The sequence below is a fragment of the Bufo gargarizans genome, chromosome 4 (assembly GCF_014858855.1).
Source record: "Bufo gargarizans isolate SCDJY-AF-19 chromosome 4, ASM1485885v1, whole genome shotgun sequence".
In the NCBI taxonomy this organism is placed as follows: Eukaryota; Metazoa; Chordata; class Amphibia; order Anura; family Bufonidae; genus Bufo; species Bufo gargarizans.
In genome coordinates this window covers 426,233,771-426,257,332 of record NC_058083.1, presented here as the reverse complement: position 1 = coordinate 426,257,332, position 23,562 = coordinate 426,233,771, and the positions used below count along the sequence as shown (strand labels likewise).

General features: G+C 42.1%; 1 protein-coding gene across 4 annotated transcripts in view; it reads left to right on the top strand.

Annotated features, from left to right (window-relative positions):
• The window catches only part of NDUFAF7 (NADH:ubiquinone oxidoreductase complex assembly factor 7), a 152,866-nt gene extending 130,283 nt beyond the window's left edge, over positions 1–22,583 (top strand). For all 4 annotated transcript variants that reach the window (XM_044290076.1, XM_044290074.1, XM_044290077.1 and 1 more), the window contains 2 exons: positions 8,786–8,959; positions 22,353–22,583. In XM_044290076.1, coding sequence (XP_044146011.1) covers positions 8,786–8,959; positions 22,353–22,553 — 375 coding nt within the window. In that variant the 3' untranslated portion in view covers positions 22,554–22,583. The remainder of the gene's footprint in view (positions 1–8,785; positions 8,960–22,352) is intronic.
• The last annotated feature ends 979 nt before the right edge of the window (positions 22,584–23,562 follow it).

Below are 23,562 nucleotides of genomic sequence, written 5' to 3'. Positions count from 1 at the left end.
CTACCAAGATGTTGTTGTGTAGTGTATGGAATTAATATTAGGAATACTATACTGATTTAGTGATGAAGGGAAACTAGTATCCCATCATTTATGCTACTAACTCGCATATATTCCAACACAAATTGTATTGAATTACTGATAAGAGGAGCATTTGAGGAAAAGGGCTAATAATAAATTAACACTTTAAGCCATTAAGACAAACTGAGAACATGCTTTTTACCAATCAATAAAGCATGCATAAGAAATATGATCATTCAGCCCAGAGGGGCAAACTGTGCCCAGTCTAAATGTCCACTGGGCCTCTTTCTGAAGGACACATAGATTAAAATCCCCTGGAATAAAATAGATTGCACGTTACCCGCATGATGTAAGTTCACATGGCGTGCAATTGGGGTGTCGACATTTTTCCTAATTTCGTTCAAATGTTCCCCGATCCTCCGGCGGAATTCCCTAATCATCTTTCCGACGTATTGCAAGCCACACACGCAGGTGGCCAAATACACCAATTTTAGGTTAGGACCCACTCGTAGAGGCAACCTTGGCGTGGTGAGTGGGCTTATGCCTTTTGATCAAAAGGCCAAGAGTGTGCAAATGCCTCATTCTCATTCAGCATGTAGCATAGAAGGCGGTACACATGCGCTATTTAGTTCTGTCTTCTGCAAAAGTAGCAGGGATGAGACCAAAGCATAGCAGCTGGATGTGCGATTCATTTCTTTTCTTTTTTTTTATATATGGCCAAATTCACCAAGCCAGAGGATCTGCAATTGACAAAACATCTGATGTTGAAAAATTTCCGAGTGACTGTGCTTTCGAACGTGGCACCCAATTTTATAGAGTCACGGGCCACGCATCCACTGTAACGAAAATTGTCTCGCATAGGATTTGTCAACTAAGTGCTGGAGGCTGGAGCCTGAAAAAAAACTGTGAAACAGACCGTCCTTTAAATTGCGACCTCTTCGATAGGTGAAAATTGGATGGATCCCTCCACCAGATGTTTTATATCGGTGTCCAGCCAATTTTATTTTGCAAGTGTTTGTTATATTTCAGCTGAGGGGTGATCAGCGGGTCAGGCTCCAGTATAGCTGGTGAGCATCCTCAAGTCTAGTGTTTAATTATTAATTAATTCCATACACTACACAACAACATCTTGGTAGTGGATATACAGTACAGACCAAAAGTTTGGACACACCTCATTCAAAGAGTTTTCTTTATTTTCATGACTATGAAAATTGTAGATTCACACTGAAGGCATCAAAACTATGAATTAACACATGTGGAATTATATACATAACAATATATGTCATATTCTAGGTTCTTCAAAGTAGCCACCTTTTGCTTTGATTACTGCTATGCACACTCTTGGCATTCTCTTGATGAGCTTCAAGAGGTAGTCACCTGAAATGGTTTTCACTTCACAGGTGTGCCTTGTCAGGTTTAATAAGTGGGATTTCTTGCCTTATAAATGGGGTTGGGACCATCAGTTGCATTGTGGAGAAGTCAGGTGGATACACAGCTGATAGTCCTACTGAATAGACTGTTAGAATTTGTATTATGGCAAGAAAAAAGCAACTAAGGAAAGAAAAACGAGTGGTCATCATTACTTTAAGAAATGAAGGTCAGTCAGTCCAAAAAATTAGGAAAACTTTAAAAGTGTCCCTAAGTGCAGTCACAAAAACCATCAAGTACTACAAAGAAACTGGCTCACATGCGGACTGCCCCAGGAAAGGAACACCAAGAGTCACCTCTGCTGCGGAGGATAAGTTCATCCGAGTCACCAGCCTCAGAAATCGCAGGTTAACAGCAGCTCAGATTAGAGACCAGGTCAATGCCACACAGAGTTCTAGCAGCAGACATGTCTCTAGAACAACTGTTAAGAGAAGACTGTGTGAATCAGGCCTTCATGGTAGAATATCTGCTAGGAAACCACTGCTAAGGACAGGCAACAAGCAGAAGAGACTTGTTTGGGCTAAAGAACACAAGGAATGGACATTAGACCAGTGGAAATCTGTGCTTTGGTCTGATCAGTCCAAATTTGAGATCTTTGGTTCCAACCACCGTGTCTTTGTGCAACGCAGAAAAGGTGAACGGATGGACTCTACATGCCTGGTTCCCACTGTGAAGCATGGAGGAGGAGGTGTGATGGTATGGGGGTACTTTGCTGGTGACACTGTTGGGGATTTATCCAAAATTGAAGGCATACTGAACCAGCATGGCTACCACAGCATCTTGCAGCGGCATGCTATTCCATCCGGTTTGCGTTTAGTTGGACCATCATTTATTTTTCAACAGGACAATGACCCCAAACACACCTCCAGGCTGTGTAAGGGCTATTTGACCATGAAGGAGAGTGATGGGGTGCTGCGCTAGATGACCTGGCCTCCACAGTCACCGGAGCTGAACCCAATCGAGATGGATTGGGGTGAGCTGGACCGCAGAGTTAAGGCAAAAGGACCAACAAGTGCTAAGCATCTCTGGGAACTCCTTCAAGATTGTTGGAAGACCATTTCAGGTGACTACCTCTTGAAGCTCATCAAGAGAATGCCAAGAGTGTGCAAAGCAGTAATCAAAGCAAGAGGTGGCTACTTTGAAGAACCTAGAATATGACATATTTTCAGTTGTTTTTTGTTATGTATATAATTCCACACACTTTTGGTCTGTACTGTATCTCCACCCCTATTTGATGTTATTTTGTGTTTATATTATGTCTTTCGATATTTAATGTCCAATTCTTAGTTAGTGGAGGGTGGGTGGATAAGAGTGTTTGTTTGGAGAGCCTCTGTTTGGTTTTAGTGGTCAACACTGGAACACCAATTGCCTTAAAACAATACATACACAAGGGTCAGATGTAAATGGCTGTTTAGAATTCACTATTTATTGTTATACAGTGACTAGTAGATCTCTCATATTCAAGCACATACCCTACCAACCCAGTTTCCTCAAATTGTCGCACTAATCAAGGATCCAGGATAAATACCAATCCAGTTTGTATAGCCCAAGCGGGCAAATTTCTTTAACGTGTTTTTGGATATATTCCACTTATTTTTAACTAATATCAATAGAGTTTATTAGTTTAAGCGCCTCTATATTGTCCATGATAGTAGTTAAGGCCCTATTACACCTGAAGATAATTGTTCAAATTATCATTAACAAGAGTTCATATGATCTGGCAGTGTAATACTGCCTCCAATTACCCGATGAATGAGCAAAATCTGAATCTTTTAGCAGGTTTAAAAATCCTCTTTTGTCAATGGCAGATAATGAATAATCAAGCAGTGATTGAGTGTGGGGACGAGCAATGGCATAGGTGATTGCTCCTCCCCATACTGAGGAGGAGATTGCTGAATGTAATAGTAGCAGTCTCCTCTGCTAGTGAGCAGGGGTAATAGGACCCTTAGTGGGATAACTGCAGGATTTTATGGTTGTTGTTTAAATATACATTGGATATAAAAAGTCTACACACTCCTATAAAAATGTCAGGTTTCTGTGCTGTAAAAAAATGAGACAAAGATAAATAATTTCAGAACTTTTTCCACCTTTAATGTGACCTATAAACTGTACCACTAAATTGAAAAACAAACTGAAATCTTTTAGGTGGAGGGAAGAAAACAAAAAAAACTAAAATAATGTGGTTGCATTATAACGGGATGTAGCTGTGTTCAGAATTAAGCTATCACACTCAAAACCATGTTAAATAGGAGTCAGCATACACCTGCCATCATTTAAGGTGCCGCTGATTTACCCCAAATAAAGTTCAGCTGCTCTATTTGGTCTTTCCTGAAATTTTCTTAGTCGCATCCCACAGCAAAAGCCATGGTCCACAGAGAGCTTCCAAAGCATCAGATGGATCTCATTGTTAAAAGGTATCAGTCAGGAGAAGGGTACAAAATAATTTCCAAAGCATTAGATATACCATGGAATACAGTGAAGACAGTTATCATCAAGTGGAGAAAATATGGCACAACAGTGACAATACCAAGAACTGGACGTCCCTCCAAAATTGAGGAAAAGACGAGAAGAAAACTGGTCTGGGAGACTACCAAGAGGCCTACAGCAACATTAAAGGAGCTGCAGGAATATCTTGGAAGTTTTGGCTGTGTGGTACATGTGACAACAATCTCCCGTATTCTTTATATGTCTGGGCTATGGGGTAGAGTGGCAAGACGAAAGCCTTTTCTTACAAATAAAAACATCCAAGCCAGGCTACATTTGTCAAAAACACATCTGAAGTCTCCCAAATGCATGCGGAAAAGGTGTTATGAACTTTTTAGCCATAATTCCAAAAGATATGTTTGGCCCAAAAACAACACTGCACAACACCAAAAGAACACCATACCCACAGTGAAGCATGGTGGTGGCAGCATCATGCTTTGGGCCTGTTTTTCAGAAGGGGGATGGAGTGCTGATTGATACATTTGTGAAAAATTGAATTTATTTTCTTAATTTCAGCACAAGGCTAGAACTTAACAAATTTCCATGTCCCAACTGTGTCATGAAATTTTTTCAGTGTTTATTTCTTTCATATGTTTCTTCCAAAATATATAAAATTATTCTCTATCTCTTTATTTTTTTATATATATGTTTTATTTTCCAAAAAATAGAGATCAACAGTCTTCCATTTCAATGTCACACAACAAAAGAATAGGAATACAGTAGTAAAATCATCTCATTTTATACTGAATTTCCCCCCCCCCCCCATCCCTCCCTCCACCCCCCGTTTCTTTCCGCGGAGCTGCCGTATCTACACCGACTGTCATTGTTTCCAGTTGCCCCCAATCCGTAACCAGGCTGCCTTTTTCCTCGCTGTTTGAGCTAAAATATATTCATACTGCCTAACCCTATTCATCCGTTCCATCCACTCTTGGATATTAGGATGTTTTATGGTGCCCCAGTATTTAACGATTATTATTTATCTCCATCTCTTTATTAAAATCATCACATCCCTTGAAATCCAATAATGATCCAGATATGTATTTGTAAAAACAATATGGGTATTCAATGTATCTAACACTTGAATGTTGTAATCCATAATAGGTTGCATGAATGTCCTGGAAGATTCATTGCAGAGAGCTTCACATTTTGAACTAGTATCATTCTCAACCCCAAATGATGGAAAAAAAAACTTGGACCCTCAGCGGATTCGTTTTTTAACAAAATACTTTTAAAGCGTAATTTTGTTCCACCAGCTTTTAATTCTCTGATGGGATAATTTCCTCACAGAACTTTTTAACATCATACAATTAAATTATGCATCTGCTTGTGTAAGCCAATACGTTTCTCTCCCCCTAAACTCCATGGTAGAAGCAAAAAGTCTTTAAAAAAAAGTGACAAGACACCTAAACAATTAATTGGGCATATAAAAAAAATATACTAGGTACTTATACACTATTACAAATTACCTATAAAAAAAGAGGCACACTTCCAAAACGTGGGGGGGGGGGGGGAAATAGCAGGGGCGAAAATAGCAGGCGGCACGGGTGCGTGACGTAGTGAGTGATGCGTCGCCAGCTCTCCCGGCCTGCCTCCTCCCTCCTCTCTGCTACGGAACTGTAAAATGGATTACACATGATTATTATATCTTAACAATGCCTACAGGTTAGATAAGATTACACAACAGTGAGCGTGGCCGGTGCATTAGAATACAGGGACTGCACCGGCCCCGCTGTCATTACTAATCCAGATGCCGGCTCCCAGCCCATGTATTGGGGGTCATTCACAATGCAGGGACACAGTTATGGGGGCGATCTGTGGATGGCACATAGCATAAGATGCTATACATGTGTCATCCACATACCCCCCCCCCCCCATAGCAGTGTCATCCACAGATGTCCCCATAACAGTGTCATCCACAGATGTCCCCATAACAGTGTCATCCACAGATTTCCCCATAACAGTGTCATCCAGAGATCCCCCATAACAGTGTCATCCAGAGATCCCCCATAACAGTGTCATCCAGAGATTTCCCCATAACAGTGCCATCCAGAGATCCCCCATAACAGTGTCATCCAGAGATCCCCCATAACAGTGTCATCCAGAGATCCCCCATAACAGTGTCATCCAGAGATCCCCCATAACAGTGTCATCCAGAGATCCCCCATAACAGTGTCATCCAGAGATCCCCCATAACAGTGTCATCCAGAGATCCCCCATAACAGTGTCATCCAGAGATTTCCCCATAACAGTGCCATCCAGAGATCCCACATAACAGTGCCATCCAGAGATCCCCCATAACAGTGCCATCCAGAGATCCCCCATAACAGTGCCATCCAGAGATCCCCCATAACAGTGCCATCCAGAGATCCCCCATAACAGTGCCACCCAGAGATCCCCTCCATAACAGTGTGTCGTCCACAGATCCCCTATAATAGTGTCATCCACAGACCACCATTAGTTCAAATTTTTATTTTCTTATTTTCCTCCTCAGAAACTGTCTTATAGGGCGAAAAATACGGTATATAGTCATTCAATTAACCACTTCAACCCCGCTAGCTGAAACCCCCTTAATGACCAGGCCACTTTTTTGTAATTTCTGTAATTTCTTTTTTTGCTTTTAAGGCCTCATGCACGACTGTGGTTTGGTTCCGCAACCGCATTTTTTGCGGCTAGGATGCGGCCTAAAGCAGATAGTGATACCTGACAAAGTAGTTATTACATTTTCCATATGTCTACTTTATGTTGACATCATTTTGTAAATGTAATTTTATTTATAGGACATTAGAAGGCTTAGAATTTCAGAAGAAAATTTCCAAAACCCATTTTTTGGAGGACCAGTTCAGTTCTAAAGTCACTTTATAGGACTTACATAGTAGAAACCACCCATAAATTACCCCATTTTAGAAACTACATTCCTCAGGTTATTCAAAACTGATTTTACAAACTTTGGTTGAATCCAGAGGGAAACAAACTGCTTTCTGGTTTGAAATCATTTGGGAGCAACACTTATACAAGAAAACAACGTGAGTTTGTGAGCATTCACGTGTTTGATTTCAACTGTGTGTGTGACTTAATATTAAGTGACTTATCACTGTACTGTATTGTATTTTTCCTCTTTTTTGTGTGTAATCCCCATTAGTATGTGTTCCATTATTGACAACGCAGTCCAGTGCACATCTTATCTAATCTATGCAATCCTGGAACAGCAGTTTAAGGGTGTATATTCTTTGTTCAAAACGTGAGAAAACTACTTGTTTGGAATTGCACATGGTGTATCTAAACGAGAGAGTTTCAATTTGGAAAAGAGTTTGCTGCTCACTGAGCAGGCACTCTATGGGGTAGATGTGGGGGGTGGTAGCATGGAGGTTCAGGAAAGTGAGGTAGGTAGCTGGATAACAATTAGAAAGTGGGGTAGTGGGAAGAGTGCTAGGGAGGCTAGCCCTGATTTAACACACCCCAACAAGTTTGCAAGGTTGACAGATGAGGGGAATGTCAGTTCGGGGGAGAGAACTACTGCAGCAAGACATTTCCTCTGCTAGTCAGGGGAATGTCAGCTCCGGTAAGCAGGGGACTAGGAGAGTAGGGCAGGCCAGACAGGTGCTGGTAGTGGGAGACTCAATTATTAGGAGTACAGATAGGTCGATCTGTCACAAAGACCGGGATCGTCGAACGGTGTGTTGTTTTCCTGGCGCTCGAGTTCAACACATCGCGGATCGGGTTGACAGATTACTGGGAGGGGCTGGCGAAGACCCAGCAGTCATGGTCCATATATTAACCAATGACAAAGTTACAGGTAAGTGGAGCGTCTTTAAGGTAGTGTTTTCCTAAATACTACCTGTACCACGAGCCACACCAGAAAGGCAGTTCTTAGCTCAAGAACTGGTGTAGGAAGGAGGGATTTGGGTTCCAGAACTGCGCCGCCTTCTGAGTCGGCTACAGGCTCTATCATGGGGATCGGCTGCACCTAAACGGGTAAGGTGCAGCTGTTTTGGGGGAGAATATGGCTAGAAGGTTGGAGGAGTGTTTAAACTAGGGACTGGAGGGAGAGTAATTACATTATGGTAGGGGAAGATATTGCAGATAGAGAGTCAAGGTAATGGAACTAAGGGAGGAAAGGAAAAAGGGACTAGAACAGTTCAGAAGGCAAGGTGTAGGGTAAAAAATATACATAAATTGTATGTACATCAATGCCAGAGAGTAAAGCTAACCCTAAAATGTTCATCATTTATATAAATGGTAAAAATTGTAAATCTGAAGGTGTCGGCGCTGTACAGAATGAAGAGGGTGGAGTTGCAGACAGCTTGATTGGAGTCAGGAAGGATTTGTTTCCCCCTAAAATGAGGGAAAAAAATTGTATTCCTCTGGATCAACTTGCAGGATAACAGGCTGAACTAGTTAGACAGATGTCCTTTTTTAACCTTATAAATTATGTTACTATGTTAACCCTTTAGGTGTTCCAGAACAATTAATGGACAATGGAGATGAAATTCCTAAATGTTTTGGCAAATTTTCTATTTTAATCCATTCCTCTAACAAAGCAAGGGTTAACCTCTAACCAAACCTCAATATCTATTTCCCTGATTCTGCCATTTACAGAAACACCCCATATGTGGTCATAAAGTGCTGTACAGAAAGAAAAGAGCGCCAGATGGTTTTTGGAGGGCAGATTTTGCTGGACTGTTTTTTAGACACCATGTCCCATTTGAAGTCCCCCTGATGCACCCTACACTAGAAACTCCGACAAAGTGACAAACAAATTTTTGCTGTTGTTGGTGTTTTAGAATGTGATGATGCCATCAAACTAAGCAACATTTATTTTCTTATGACTCCTGAATTTGTTTTCTTTGTGTTTTAGGGATTTAGGGCTCATCAGCTGCATGATGTACTAATAGACCCTGGTACAGCAGATCTTACAGCAGATGTTGATTTCAGCTTCTTAAAAAAAGTTGTTGGAAATACTGTTGTCTCGCTAGGCCCTATTACACAACAAGAGTTTTTGAAGAACATGGGAATTGATTTAAGAATGAAGGTATGCCTGAATTAATGCATTGTTTGCCAGTAAGAATTCAGATTTGGCTTTGTAGTTTAGTATGACATAGTGATTGGATACATTGGTTTAGTAGATGTCCGCCTTTTTCTACAGCATGTATAATACATTTATATAAAAATGTGAATACATTACATTATTGATTTGTACTACAATCTTGTAAATTGTATTAATTGTGTTTCAACTGCAACCCTTATGCTATCAGCAACTGGGGGAAGTCCTTAGACCGGGTTCACCTATACACTGTGATCTCCAGAAGTCTATTCTGGCGGAGGAACCGACTGACAGAATTGACTATATCTGGTGTATATGCCGGGTATATGTCCCAGAAAGAAACCTGATCTCATTATAGTGAATAGGGATATGGTGGTGTATTGTGGTGTCCAGCTATCCCGGATACAGTGAACTCCTGCAGTCTGATCCTCTGCCGGTATAGGCTGCTGGAGTTCACTGCAACAGGACAAAGTGTTATAATTAGGGCTTCTTCTTGCACCTAGCTCAAATCCAGATACTCTTATAACAAGATGCAGAATGCCCATTTAATATTCATTTTACTGCAATCAGTGTTCCCTCTAAGCCTCTGCTGTTGCTGTAGCTGGACAATATATCGTGAAAGGTAGGCAATATCTTACTAAAGGTGCATTCCTATGTAGCAACCATGGGGTAACCTGCAGAACTGTGTGACCATAATTTAAGGGGAATTCTCATCTCTAAATTTTCAGTGGACAGTGGATATACAATAAAAGTGGATCAGATGCTGACTTTCTTGAGAACAATTCCCTATGGCAGTGTATTTTCTGCAGTCTTATGTAACACTACAAATAGTACAGTAATACTGTAGTAGATGTCACCTGCAGGCCTATGTAACAGCGATAACTCTCTGAATACAGATAATGTATTATATGTTCATAAATCAACTTCCAAAAAGCCCAAGGAAAGCTATTATCAGCGGCACACACTAAACCATGCATTTAACCCTGCCTAATATCTATCTATACATCTCCCAATTGCACCCAGTCCACTTTGGGCCCAACAAAATTGAATTCCCCTTTACGGTAGAATGCCTCCTTTAGTTGCCCGTCACAGTAGTGCAAGCCCCTGAATTGTTAATTAAAAATAACACTCCCTGTTCCCCTGGCGACTAGAACACGCATCACAGCAAGACCTACCATAGCTCTCCCAGTAAGGCAGGACTGCCACCGAACTCCTTGACTATCCTGCTAGATCTGGGGCAGTACAAGTGCATAAAATATAGTAGTGTTACCTGCAGTACCGTGTAAAACCACAGATAACACTAGTGCTGATAATGTGTTAGTGTTACCTACATCCTTAGTGTGCCTTCCTGTGCCTCTCCCACTGGACTCCATGCTGGCGGCACTGCCTCCTCTTCCTTCTTCATCTTGCCCTGCACAGAATGTCCTGATGCAGGGGACACATATACACACACCGGGAGAGAGACATACACACACACCCTGTGTCCCCTACACAATTTTTCAGCTAGTCCTCAGCACATTCTAACCAGTCTCCTTTGTGTAAGCTCACGAACACAGCTCTCTGCTGCTCCGGCTCCTCCCCCACAAGTCTGGTCACATGGGAAATGACATCAGGAAGGTCCTTTAGCCCACTAGGAAATACCATCTACCCTGTTCTGAGTTCTAGAGCTGCCCACCCTGGAAGTGCACACAGCGAAAATAGTCTGCATTACTTGGGTAAGCTGCCCTAAAATTCAGAACAGGCAGTTTGTTGAAGTCCGGGTCGCGGGCTGCAGGGGTGAGCGGCCTACAGAGGCCCTTAGAGGGGATAATATGGAAGTGGCACATCTTAAAGGGATTACTGTCATGGATGAAGTTGCAGATAGCTGGAACTTATAAATAAATGACCGACTGGCTTGATCCCAAACTAAGGAGCATATAGTTGAGCCCTATAAAACCCTAAGAGCTCTCCCTGACTGCTATGCAGATGCAAGGGTCTCAATGGTAGACGATTGCATGCGCACGTACCTAAGACTGTGTGACACCTGAAAACCTTATAATAGTGAGCGGACACGACCACCGGCTCCCTGCACTTTATACAGACGGAGTCGGGGTCACCTAGAATCAAGACAGCAAGGAAACACAATAAAGGAAAAGACTTATCTTGAGCAAACAGCAGCAGCCTCCAGCAGTGAACACTTCATCCAGGAAGTAGTATAAACCGCAAAGTGAGGCAGTATGGGAGGGAATATAAAGGAAGACGATTAGTCTAAATAAGTGACATCTGGCAGAAGAAAAGGAGATGACAAAGTGAAACCAAAACAAAGAACGTCATACAAGAGATAGAGAAGAACGTCTGCCAGACCATCTCACAGAACTGGCGGTGACAGTACCCCTACGGGTGGACTCCGGACACTCAGAGCCCACCTTCTCAGGATAAGACCTATGGAAAGCCCTGATGAGACAAGTGGCCTTAATGTCCTCCACTGGGACCCACATCCTCTCCTCAGGACCATAACCCTCCCAATAAACGAGGTACTGAAGAGAATCGCGGATAATGCGAGAATCCACAATCCTAGAGACCTGAAATTCAAGATTACCATCAACAAAAATCGGAGGAGGAGGCAAAGAGGAGGGTACAGTGGGTTGGGCATAAGGTTTTAATAGGGACCTGTGAAAAAACATTATGGATCTTCCAAGTCTGAGGGAGATCAAGACGGAAGGCAATGGGATTGATGACGGACAAGATCTTGTAAGGCCCAATAAACTTAGGACCCAACTTCCAGGAGGGAACCTTTAGTTTGCTCATCTTTGTAGACAACCACACCAGATCACCCACATTCAGGTCCGGACCAGGCACACGTCTCTTATCCGCCACACGCTTATATCTCTCACTCATCCTCTTCAGATTACCCTGAATCTTTTGCCAAATAAATGACAAAGACGAGGAAAATCTCTCCTCATCAGGTAAACCAGAATACCCCTCTCCAGAGAATGTCCCAAACTGCGGATGAAACCCATATGCACCAAAAAATGGTGATTTATCACAGGACTCCTGGCGACGGTTATTTAAAGAAAATTCAGCAAGGGACAAAAAGAACACCAATCCTCCTGATTCTCTGCCACAAAACAGCACAGATATGTCTCCAGATTCTGATTGACGCGTTCGGTCTGACCATTCGACTGCGGGTGAAAAGCCGAAGAGAACGACAACCGAACCACCAGGCGAGATCAGAAGGTCTTCCAGAATCTGGAAACAAATTGCGTGCTTCTATCAGAAACGATGTCTAAAGGAATGCCATGCAATTTAACAATGCGCCAGCGTCTTAGCATTGGGTTACCCAGGAAAGGGAATGAAATGCGCCATTTTGCTAAAACGGTCCACTACCACCAGAATCATAGTCTTCCCCAAGGAACGAGGCAGGTCCGTAATGAAGTCCATGGACAGATGCGTCCAAGGACGGGACAGAATGGGTAACGGGAGGAGAGAACCCGATGGCCATGAATGAGGGACCTTGGCATGAGCGCAGGTCTCGCAGGCTGCCACAAAACCCCCAACCGTCTTACGAAGAGCCGGGCCACCAGAATCTCTGAGCAATGAGATCCACTGTGGCTCTACTCCCCAGGTGCCCAGCAAGGATAGTATCGTGCTCCTTAAAAACCTTGTGTCGTAAAGCGAGAGGCACAAACAACCTCCCAGGAGGACAAAGATCAGGAGCCTCTGCCTCCAAATCAGGATAAAGAGCAGAGACGACCACCCCTTCAGCCAAAATGGGACCCGGGTCGTCAAAGTTCCCCCCTCCGGGAAAACAACGTGACAGGGCATCCGCCTTCACATTTTTAACCCCAAGGTGGAACGTAACAACAAAATTAAACCTAGAAAAGAACAAAGACCATCTGGCCTGTCTCGGGTTCAGACGCTTGGCCGATTCCAAGTATGCCAGATTCTTATGGTTGGTAAACACTAGGGATCGACCGATTATCGGATTTACCGATATTATCGGCCGATATTCAGAATTTTGAACGTTATCGGTATCGGCATTTATTTTGCCGATATTCCGATAACGTCCTGGGAACACAGATCGCGCTGCTGACAGCGCTCTCCGTGTTCCCTCAGCAGCAGCACAGGGGAGAAGGAGCAGTGTCTCCTCCCCCTGTGCTGCTGCTGCCGCTCCAGCCAATGGGAGGACAGGGGACAAGAGGAGGGGAGGAGCTATGGCCACTGCACCACCAATGAAGCTTAATCTCACATTAATTCATATACAGGAGGCGGGAGCTGCAGGATCACATAGCCGGCTCCCGACCTCTATGAGCTGTAGCTGCGATCTGCGGTAGTTAACTCCTCAGGTGCCGCGGATCGCAGCTACAGCTCATAGAGGTCGGGAGCCGGCTATGTGATCCTGCAGCCAGCTCCCGCCTCCTGTATATGAATAAATTAGAGATTAAGCTTCATTGGTGGCGCAGTGCGCCCCCCCAAGCCCCCCAGTATCAGACATTGGTGGCGCAGTGCGCCTCCCAAAGCCCCCCAGTATCAGACATTGGTGGCGCAGTGCGCCCCCCCCCCAATATTAGGCATTGGTGGCGCAGTGCGCCTCCCCCCAAGCCCCCCCAGTATTAAGCATTGGTGGCGCAGTGCGCCCCCCCTCCCCCCCAGTATTAAGCAGTGGTGCGTCCCCCCCACCCCAGTCGCAGTGCGCCCCCCACAGGATCCCCTCTCCCCTGCTCCTCCGATCGGAGACCCAGCAGTGTAATGCTGGGGCTCCGATCGGTTACCATGGCAGCCAGGACGCTATTGAAGCCCTGGCTGTCATGGTAAGCTCCATGCTGCTGTGTGCACAAAGCACACAGCAGCAGGGACAGTGTGAGCTCCTATTCACCCTGATAGGTCTCTATCAGGGTGAATAGGACAAGGGTTCTAGTCCCTAAAGGGGGCTAAAAGTTAGTTAAATAAAAAAAAAAAAAAGTAATAAAAATAAAAACACCAAAATATTAAATATAAATGAAAAAGAAAGATTTACAAAAAAATAAATAAATACACATTAACAATAAATATTAATTTTCAGCAGATTTGTGGGAATTTTAATTTTTTTTTTCAAAAATGAAAATTCCCAGAATATCGGTATAAATTATCGGCTATCGGCCTGAAAGTTCACAAATTATCGGTATCGGCCCTAAAAAATCAATATCGGTCGATCCCTAGTAAACACGGTAATAGGGTGTCTGGCTCCCTCTAACCAATGGCGCCATTCCTCAAAAGCCCAAAACTCCCTATCTCCCACATCGTAATTTCTCTCTGCAGAGGAGAGTTTCCTTGAGAAAAAGGCACACGGTCGCCATTTGGCAGGAGAGGGACCCTGAGATCAGACCGCACCCACACCCACCTCAGAAGCATCCACCTCAACAATAAAAGGTAGAGAGACATTAGGTTGTACCAAAAATAGGAGCGGAAGCAAAACTCTCTTTAATACTAGAAAACGCTTAAAGTGCATCTACCGACCACGAGAAAAAAATCCATCCCCTTTTTAGTCATATCAGTGAGTGGCTTAACAACAGAGGAATAATTCAAAATGAACTTTCTGTAATAATTGGCAAAACTCCAAAACCGCATCAGCGCCTTCTGATTCTCAGGTCCATCCGAAAACCAGAAGCTGAGAGAAGAAAACCAAGAAATTGAATCTCGGGAACCACAAACATACATTTTTCCAGTTTAGCATACAATTTATTCTCCCCGCAGAATCAGCAAGACCTCATAGGTGGTCCCGATGAGTCTTGAAATCATGAGAAAAAATCAAAATGTCATCTAGATACACGAGTACAAATTTCCCCATTAAATGATAAAAAAATGCTGTTCACAAAATGTTGAAAGATGGCCGGAGCATTCATCAAACCAAAGGGCATAACCAAATTCTCGAAATGACCCTCAGGTGTATTGTAGGCCGTCTTCCATTCGTCCCCTTCCCTGACCCTGACTAGGTTGTATGCCCCTCTTAAATCCAACTTAGAAAAAACTTTAGCCCCAACAATCTGGTGTCTCTTTCTCAGGCTCTCAGAGCTATAAGTACGCATAGCGACTCTTTCAGGTTGGGAGAGATTGTATAGTCGTGATTTTGGCAGCTTGGCGTCTGGGATGAGATTAATCGGGCAGTCGTACTCCCGGTGAGGGGGCAACTCCTGGACACCACTCTCGGAAAACACATCCGAAAATAGGGGGACACAGTGCGCCCCCTCCCCTCAACCCTCTAGTATTTAAATCATTGGTGGCGCAATGTGCCCCGTCCGCTCAACCCACCTGTATTAAAATCATTGGTGGCGCAGTTTGCCCTCTCCTCCCCAGCCCCCAATATTAAAATCATTGATGGCAGTGGTCACAGGGTCCCCTCCTCTCCTCCTTATTGGTGGTTCAGTGGCAGCTTCTGATTGGAGCCCCAGTAGTGTAATCCTGGGGCTCCGATCAGTTACCATGGCAGCCAGGAGTCGCTTCTGAAGCCCTGGCTGCCATGGTAAGCTACCTGCTGCCATGTGCAGAAAGCACAGGGCAGCAGGGAGAGTGTGAAGTCCTATTCACCCTAATAGAGCTCTATTAGGGTTAATAGAACAAGGGATTAAAAGATCCCAGTTTCTAGCCACTAAGGGGGAAATAGTTTTTTAAATAAAAAGTAAAAAACTAAATATTAAGTATAAATCACCCCCTTTCCCAATTTCACATAAATATGTAAACAATAAATAAACATATTACATATCGCCACGTCCGAAAAGTCCAAACTATTAAAATATAAAAAAAAGTCCTATGCGGTGAACGCCGTAACAGAAGAAAAAATAAATCAAAACTGCGCAATTCGCCATTTTTTTTAGTCACCTTGTCACCGCAAAAAATAGGACCAGACTGTGCTATTATGGGGTGGATGGTCCATAAAATGCGGAATGCACGCAGCTTTTTTTTTTTTTTTCGCATGGTATTGAGTATCGCAATACTTTTTTATGATATCGAAACCGAATCAAAACTTTGGTATCGAAACAACCCTACTGTCTAGTTCAGCCTGCTATCATGCAAGTTGATCCAGAGGAAGAAAAAATAAAAATGAGATGGAAGCCAATTTTCCTCATTTTAGGCAAAAAAAAAATCAGACAGTCACAGTCCTGGTTATAAATAGATCATGGAAGAGATCTCTGTACTGACCCCTGATATATTTATACACATTATATTATTATATCTCCCCTAAGGCATCATTTTTCTAAACTGAAGAACCCTCATTTTGATAATCTTTCAGGGTACTGTAGTCCACCCATTCCAGTTATTACTGTAGTTGCATAGTAACATAGACTGAAAAAAGAAATCTGTCCATCCAATTCAGCCTGTTATCCTGCAAGTTGAACCAGAGGAAGGCAAAAAAAAAATGTCAGCACTTAAGGGGAAGAAAAATTCCTTCCCGACTCCAATGAGACAATCAGAATAACTCCCTGGATCAACGACCCATTTCTAGTAGCTATAGCCTGTAATATTATTACACTCCAGAAAAACATCCAGGCCCATCTTGAACTCTTTTAGTGAACTCACCATCACCAACTTCTTTCCTCCAGATGCCTCGTCACAGTCCTGGGGATAAATAGATGATGGGAGAGATCTCTGTACTGACCCCTGATATATTTATACATAGTTATTAGATCTCCCCTCAGTCGTCTTTTTTCAAAAGTGAATAACCCTAATGTTGATGACTCACAGGTCTGTTAAAAAAAAAAAAATTCAAGAGCTGTTTTGGTTATTCGACGTAATCTTTGTTTTTTGGTGCGCTGAATCCGAAAATGACTTCCATTATGTCATAGGACATCACGTTTCCTGACAATTTAGGTAACTATGTTAAATAAGGCAGTACCTCAAAATAAATGGAAATAGAGATAAAATTAATTAGTTTTATTACAATATTTTAATGAAAATCCTTTTTTGAACTGAAATGAGCTCACCTACACACACTAAACTCGATTCTTCTTCCCTGTCAGGCTCCTCTTGGTGCATTTACTCTTGTGAGTAGCATCTGGAATGTCTCCTTGAAGCATCCAACAGTAGTCTGCCATCATTGTAATGCTCCATTTTCCCTGGTATCACCTTTCCATCTCTTTAATGTCTTGGTCGACTCGTTCACCTTGTTCCTCACTTACAGCTCCCACATTTTTGGTAAAGTAGTCAAGGTGGGACTGGAGGAAATGCACTTTCAAACTCATCAGGCAACCCAAAACTTGAAATGCTTTCAGCATTCATCCAACTATCTTTTTGTAGTGAGGATCTTTGTTATTGTCTAAAAACTTCTGTACGGCTTCTTTAAATGCAATCCACCCTTCTTTTTAAAGATCCGTCATGGTATTGACAAACTCTTGGATCAACTATAAGCCTTTTAATGTCTGGTCCGACGAACACAACTTTCTTCAATTTTGCCTCCGACAGGCCTGGAAACTTGATGACCAAGTATTTGAAGCATTCTTCATCTATTGGAAGTGATTTTACGAATTGCTTCATCAATTCCAATTTTATGTGGAGAGGTGGTAGAAGACCTTTATGGGAAGGTACCAAAGTTTCTCGGAGGATATTTAGCCCTCGGCTGCCAACTCTTCTTGGTTTAGTGATTTTGTTAGCCTCGACTGTCCCATAAACACAGAAAACAAGAGTATTTGGTATACCCAGCTTTTTGCCCGAGCAGCATGCACAAGACCTTCAAGTCCCCACACTTGACAACCATGGTCTTCATATTTAGGTTTACGAAGAACCAATTCCAAGTCCTCGTAGGTTTTCTTCAAGTGTACGGAATGACCTACAGGTATGGAAGCGTAAAAATAACCATTGTGGAGTGAAACTGCTTTGAGACTTATTTTTGAAGAATCTATAAAAAGACGCCATTGCTCTGAATCATATTGGATTTTAAATTGACCCATCAGACCTTCAACATTGATGCAATAAACCAACTTGTCATCCTGGGCGAAGTACAGACGTGGACAAAATTGTTGGTACCCTTTGGTCAATGAAAGAAAAAGTCACAATGGTCACAGAAATAACTTTAATCTGACAAAAGTAATAATAAATTAAAATTCTATAAATGTTAACCAATGAAAGTCAGACATTGTTTTTCAACCATGCTTCAACAGAATTATGTAAAAAAATAAACTCATGAAACAGGCATGGACAAAAATGATGGTACCCCTAACTTAATATTTTGTTGCGCAACCTTTTGAGGCAATCACTGCAATCAAACGCTTCCTGTAACTGTCAATGAGACATCTGCACCTCTCAGCAGGTATTTTGGCCCACTCCTCATGAGCAAACTGCTCCAGTTGTGTCCGGTTTGAAGGGTGCCTTTTCCAGACTGCATGTTTCAGCTCCTTCCAAAGATGCTCAATAGGATTGAGGTCAGGGCTCATAGAAGGCCACTTTAGAATAGTCCAATTTTTTCCTCTTAGCCATTCTTGGGTGTTTTTAGCGGTGTGTTTTGGGTCATTGTCCTGTTGCAAGACCCATGACCTGCGACTGAGACCAAGCTTTCTGACACTGGCTAGTACATTTCTCTCTAGAATTCCTTGATAGTCTTGAGATTTCATTGTACCCTGCACAGATTCAAGACACCCTGTGCCAGACGCAGCAAAGCAGCCCCAGAACATAACAGAGCCTCCTCCATGTTTCACAGTAGGGACAGTGTTCTTTTCTTGATATGCTTCATTTTTTCGTCTGTGAACATACAGCTGATGTGCCTTGGCAAAAACTTCGATTTTTGTCTCATCTGTCCACAGGACATTCTCCCAGAAGCTTTGTGGCTTGTCAACATGTAGTTTGGCATATTCCAGTCTTGCTTTTTTATGATTCGTTTTCAACAATTGTGTCCTCCTTGGTCGTCTCCCATGTAGTCCACTTTGGCTCAAACAACGACGGATGGTGCGATCTGACACTGATGTTCCTTGAGCATGAAGTTCACCTTGAATCTCTTTAGAAGTCTTTCTAGGCTCTTTTGTTACCATTCGGATTATCCGTCTCTTAGATTTGTCATCAATTTTCCTCCTGCGGCCACGTCCAGGGAGGTTGGCTACAGTCCCATGGATCTTAAACTTATGAATAATATGTGCAACTGTACTCACAGGAACATCTAGTTGCTTGGAGATGGTCTTATAGCCTTTACCTTTAACATGCTTGTCTATAATTTTCTTTCTGATCTCTTGAGACAGCTCTTTCCTTTGCTTCCTCTGGTCCATGTCGAGTGTGGTACACACCATATCACCAAACAACACAGTGATTACCTGGAGCCATATATATAGGCCCAATGGCTGATTACAAGGTTGTAGACACCTGTGATGCTAATTAGTGGACACACCTTGAATTAACATGTCCCTTTGGTCACATTATGTTCTGTGTTTTCTAGGGGTACCATCATTTTTGTCCATGCCTGTTTCATGAGTTTATTTTTTTACATAATTCTGTTGAAGCATGGTTGAAAAACAATGTCTGACTTTCATTGGTTAACATTTATAGAATTTTAATTTATTATTACTTTTGTCAGATTAAAGTTATTTCTGTGACCATTGTGACTTTTTCTTTCATTGACCAAAGGGTACCAACAATTTTGTCCACGTCTGTATGTAACGAACTCCTTTTCACGATGTCTGAACCATGAAGATGACACCCCTGTCAACAATAAATTCCTGCTTTTCAGCCTTGATCCGAGTAACTCAGCTGCATCTTTGGGAAGATTCAAGTCTCTTACCAAATCATTCATCTCCTCCTGAGAATTTTTTCTTTTGTCTTGTGTCATCTTCAAAGTCAGATTCTTCAGGAAAGATTAACCCCTTCTACCATTAGAAGCACAGACTCATGGCTGAGGCTTACACATACAGCATGCTGCTGAGTATCCCAGTAGTCAGACATGTCACTCAGAGCAGCACTTGTATTCACCCCCTTTGCGGGGAGGGGGGGTGGAGGGTCAGACATTGCATAGCTTATGTACATATTGCTGACCATCAGATTTACAGTGATATATTTTGTTTTACATACCGGTAACTCGGACAACCCCTTTACGTTTTTTTGGACATTTTATATCTTAAATGCACTTATGTGAATTAATAGTAATTTTGACTTTAAATTTGATTAAAAACCCATAATATAAAAAATAATAATAAAAATTTGAAGACAATTTTGCATTTTGTGGCAAATAATGACGTCTTTCAGGGTACAGTAGTCCACCCATTCCAGTTATTACTTTAGTTGCCCTCCTCTGAACTCTCTCCAGCTCTGCTATGTCTGCATTGTTCACAGGAGCCCAGAACTGTACACAGTACTCCATGTGTTGTCTGACTAGTGATTTGTAAAGTGGTAGGACTATGTTCTCATCACGGGCATCGATGCCCCTTTTGATGCAACCAATTATCTAATTGGCCTTGGCAACAGCTGCCTGCACTGGTTTCTACAGCTTAGGCTACTTTCACAGACCCGTCTGATATCTGCACAGACTGATCCGCACCTATAATGCAAACGCTTGTATCCGTTAAGAACTGATCAGTTTGCATTATTCTTTTTAAAAAAAGTCCAAGTCAAAACGAATCCGTCTTGACTTACATTGAAAGTCAATAGGGGACGAATCCGTTTTCAATTGCACAATATTGTGTCAGTAAAAACGGATCCGTCCCCATTGACTTACATTGTAAGTCAGGACGGATCCGTTTGGCTCTGCATCGCCAGGCGGACACCAAAACGCTGCAAGCACCGTTTTGGTGTCCGCATCTAGAGAGGAATGGAGGCGGAACAGAGCCAAACTGATGCTTTATGAACGGATCCTTATCCATTCAGAATGCATTGGGGCTGAACTGATCCGTTTTGAACCGTTTGTGAGATTCCTGAAACGGATCTCACAAACGGAATTCAAAACGCCAGTGTGAAAGTAGCCTTAGTTTGCTGTTCACTAAAATTCCTAGGTCTTTTTCCATGTCAGTGTTACCCAGTGTTTTATCATTTAGTATGCACTGGTGACTTGCATTATTCCTTCCCATGTGCATAACCTTACATTTATCAGTGTTAAACTTAATCTGCTACTTATCTGTCCAGTCCTCCAATCTATCTAGATCCATCTGTAGCAGTATACTGTCCTCTTCCGTGTTAATTACTTTACACAGTTTAGTTCTACAAGATCATTAATAAATATATTGAAGAGAATAGGGCCCAATACTGACCCCTGAGGTACGTAACAGTGATCCAATCGGAGTGTGTACCATTAATAATCACCCTCTGTTTTCTATTACTGGGTCAGTTACTTACCCACATACAGATATTTTCTCCCAGTCCAAGCATTCTCATTTTATATACTAACCTTTTATGCGGTACAGTGTCCAAATGCTTTGGAGAAGTCTAGATATACGACATCCATTGATTTGCCGCTGTAAAGTCTAGAACTTACCTCCTCATAGAAACTGATTAAATTAGTTTGACATGACCGATCCCTCTTGAAGCCATACTGATATGGCGTTATTTGCTTATTTTCATTGAGGTACTACATGATAGCATCTCTTAGAAAACCTTCAAACAGTTTACCCACGACAGATGTCAAACTTACCGGCCTACAGTTTCCAGGCTCAGTTTTTGGACCCTTTTTGAATATTGGCATCACGATTGCTATACGCCAATCCTGTGGAACACTCCCTGTTATTATAGAGTCCTTAAATATGAGAAATAAGGGTCTGGCTATAACATTACTTAATTATTTTAGGATACGGGGGTGTATGCCATCTGGTCCTGGTGATTTGTCTATTTTAATCTTTTTAAGACGCCGCTGTACTTCTTCCTGGGTCAGACAGGGCACTTTTAATGGGGAATTTACTTTTACATTCTGCATTTCATCTGCAATTTTTTTCCGCCAAAAAAGTAAGCCCTCATATGACTGAATGAACGGAACATTTAAGAAGTTATGAATATTGGAACGTGTGGAGGAAAAAACTAAGATGCAAAAGCAAAATGGGCCATAGGGGGTTAAACTTGTAAATATATAAATTCAAAACATGTGCTGTTCATGGAGAACACAGACAGTACACATCTGGGATTCACTGACATGTGCAGAATGCCTAAATCTTAATTATTGCTTAGTGCATTTTGTGTTTGTCGCCTCACCATTTTTATAGCTTTTCTTTCTGCCGAGACTGGAAGCTTATATGTAAATTTAAAGAGTTTGATACAATGTAGCAATTCAAAAAATAGCTTTCGTATTTGGAGTCCAGGACAGAAGAGAGATTTATTCTGCTGTTTACAGTAGCTTGCAGGGAAATGCCTGCTTCTGATACAGTGTTACTTATGTTGGATTTTTTGGTAGATACTACAGAGTACACAATGATAAACTGCAAAAGTACTGTTGTAGTAATTTAAAACATATATATTTATATCGTTTCAGGTACTCCTAGAAAACAATAAATGTGTGACTACTCAGCAACATTTAAAACAAAGCTATGACATTCTCATGAATCCATGTAAAATGGGACAGCGATTCAAGTTTTTTTCCATGTTTCCACATAGTAGGATGGAAAGAATCAATGGACATTCAAAAGTCGATACTTACCCAGTAGCTGGATTTACCGAATTACAATTCAATTGACTTGGTGTCTCCACTATAATAAACATTTTTTTTCTGAACTGTTTGAATACTGTAATTAGTTTTAAAATATTTACTTAGTATAATTTATTTGCAAACATTTTCCATTTATTGCATTTAGTTTTTGCACTTACTGAGAACATATAAGGCTGTGTTAAAATCATACCCCCATTTTTGCTTAGTTAAATGCAAAAGCTAGGTATTTCTAACAAGGTCCTTGCCACATAAAGAAAAAAATGTCGATGAAGCGTTTATATAGGACTATATGGTCTTTCAGGGAGTATGATGTGGTAAAGTACCCCATTAAGTGATGCATGCAAAGATGCCACCGTCATACCCACAGCCGTTCCAATATGCTGGTAGTAACTTTCATCACTAGTTATTAAGTATTTATTAGAAAGCATTTAGTGTTTGTTTTTCTTTAAATATTCTTTCATTATTATGGCTGTTCTGTAAGGATTCCCTGCTTTTTTCTATGTAGTCTGGCAGTGCGAACCTGCTGGCATCCTTCTTCTCCTATTCAACAGGCCTGGCCTCTAGAGAAGTGCTACTCGGTCCAAGCAAGCTAAAGCCTGCCCCCTTCCTACCAGCCTGTACTGGGCCGCCTTCTCTGATGAGTACACGCGCACACTAATATTCGCCAGCTTATGGCCATATGTCCTAGGTCAGGGATGCTCAACCTGCAGCCTTCCAGCTATTGCAAAACTCCAACTCCCAGCATGACCAGACAGCCTACAGCTATCAGCCTACAGCAGGGAACAGTGGTAGTTGTAGTTTTACAACAGCTGGAGGGCTGCAGGTTGACTATCCCTGTCCTAGGCTATTTAAAGAGGACCTTTCACCACTGCTGACATTTCTGTTTTAATAGTTTCATGCATTCCCCATGCAATAACAATTCCAGAGCATCTATTCGTATGGCTCAATGTTGTGCCATTCCATTGTTATTCCTGCTAGAAGTTATGAATGAATTGCTGTTAGTCTTCAGTAAGGGTAGAGAGGGGAGGTAACTAGT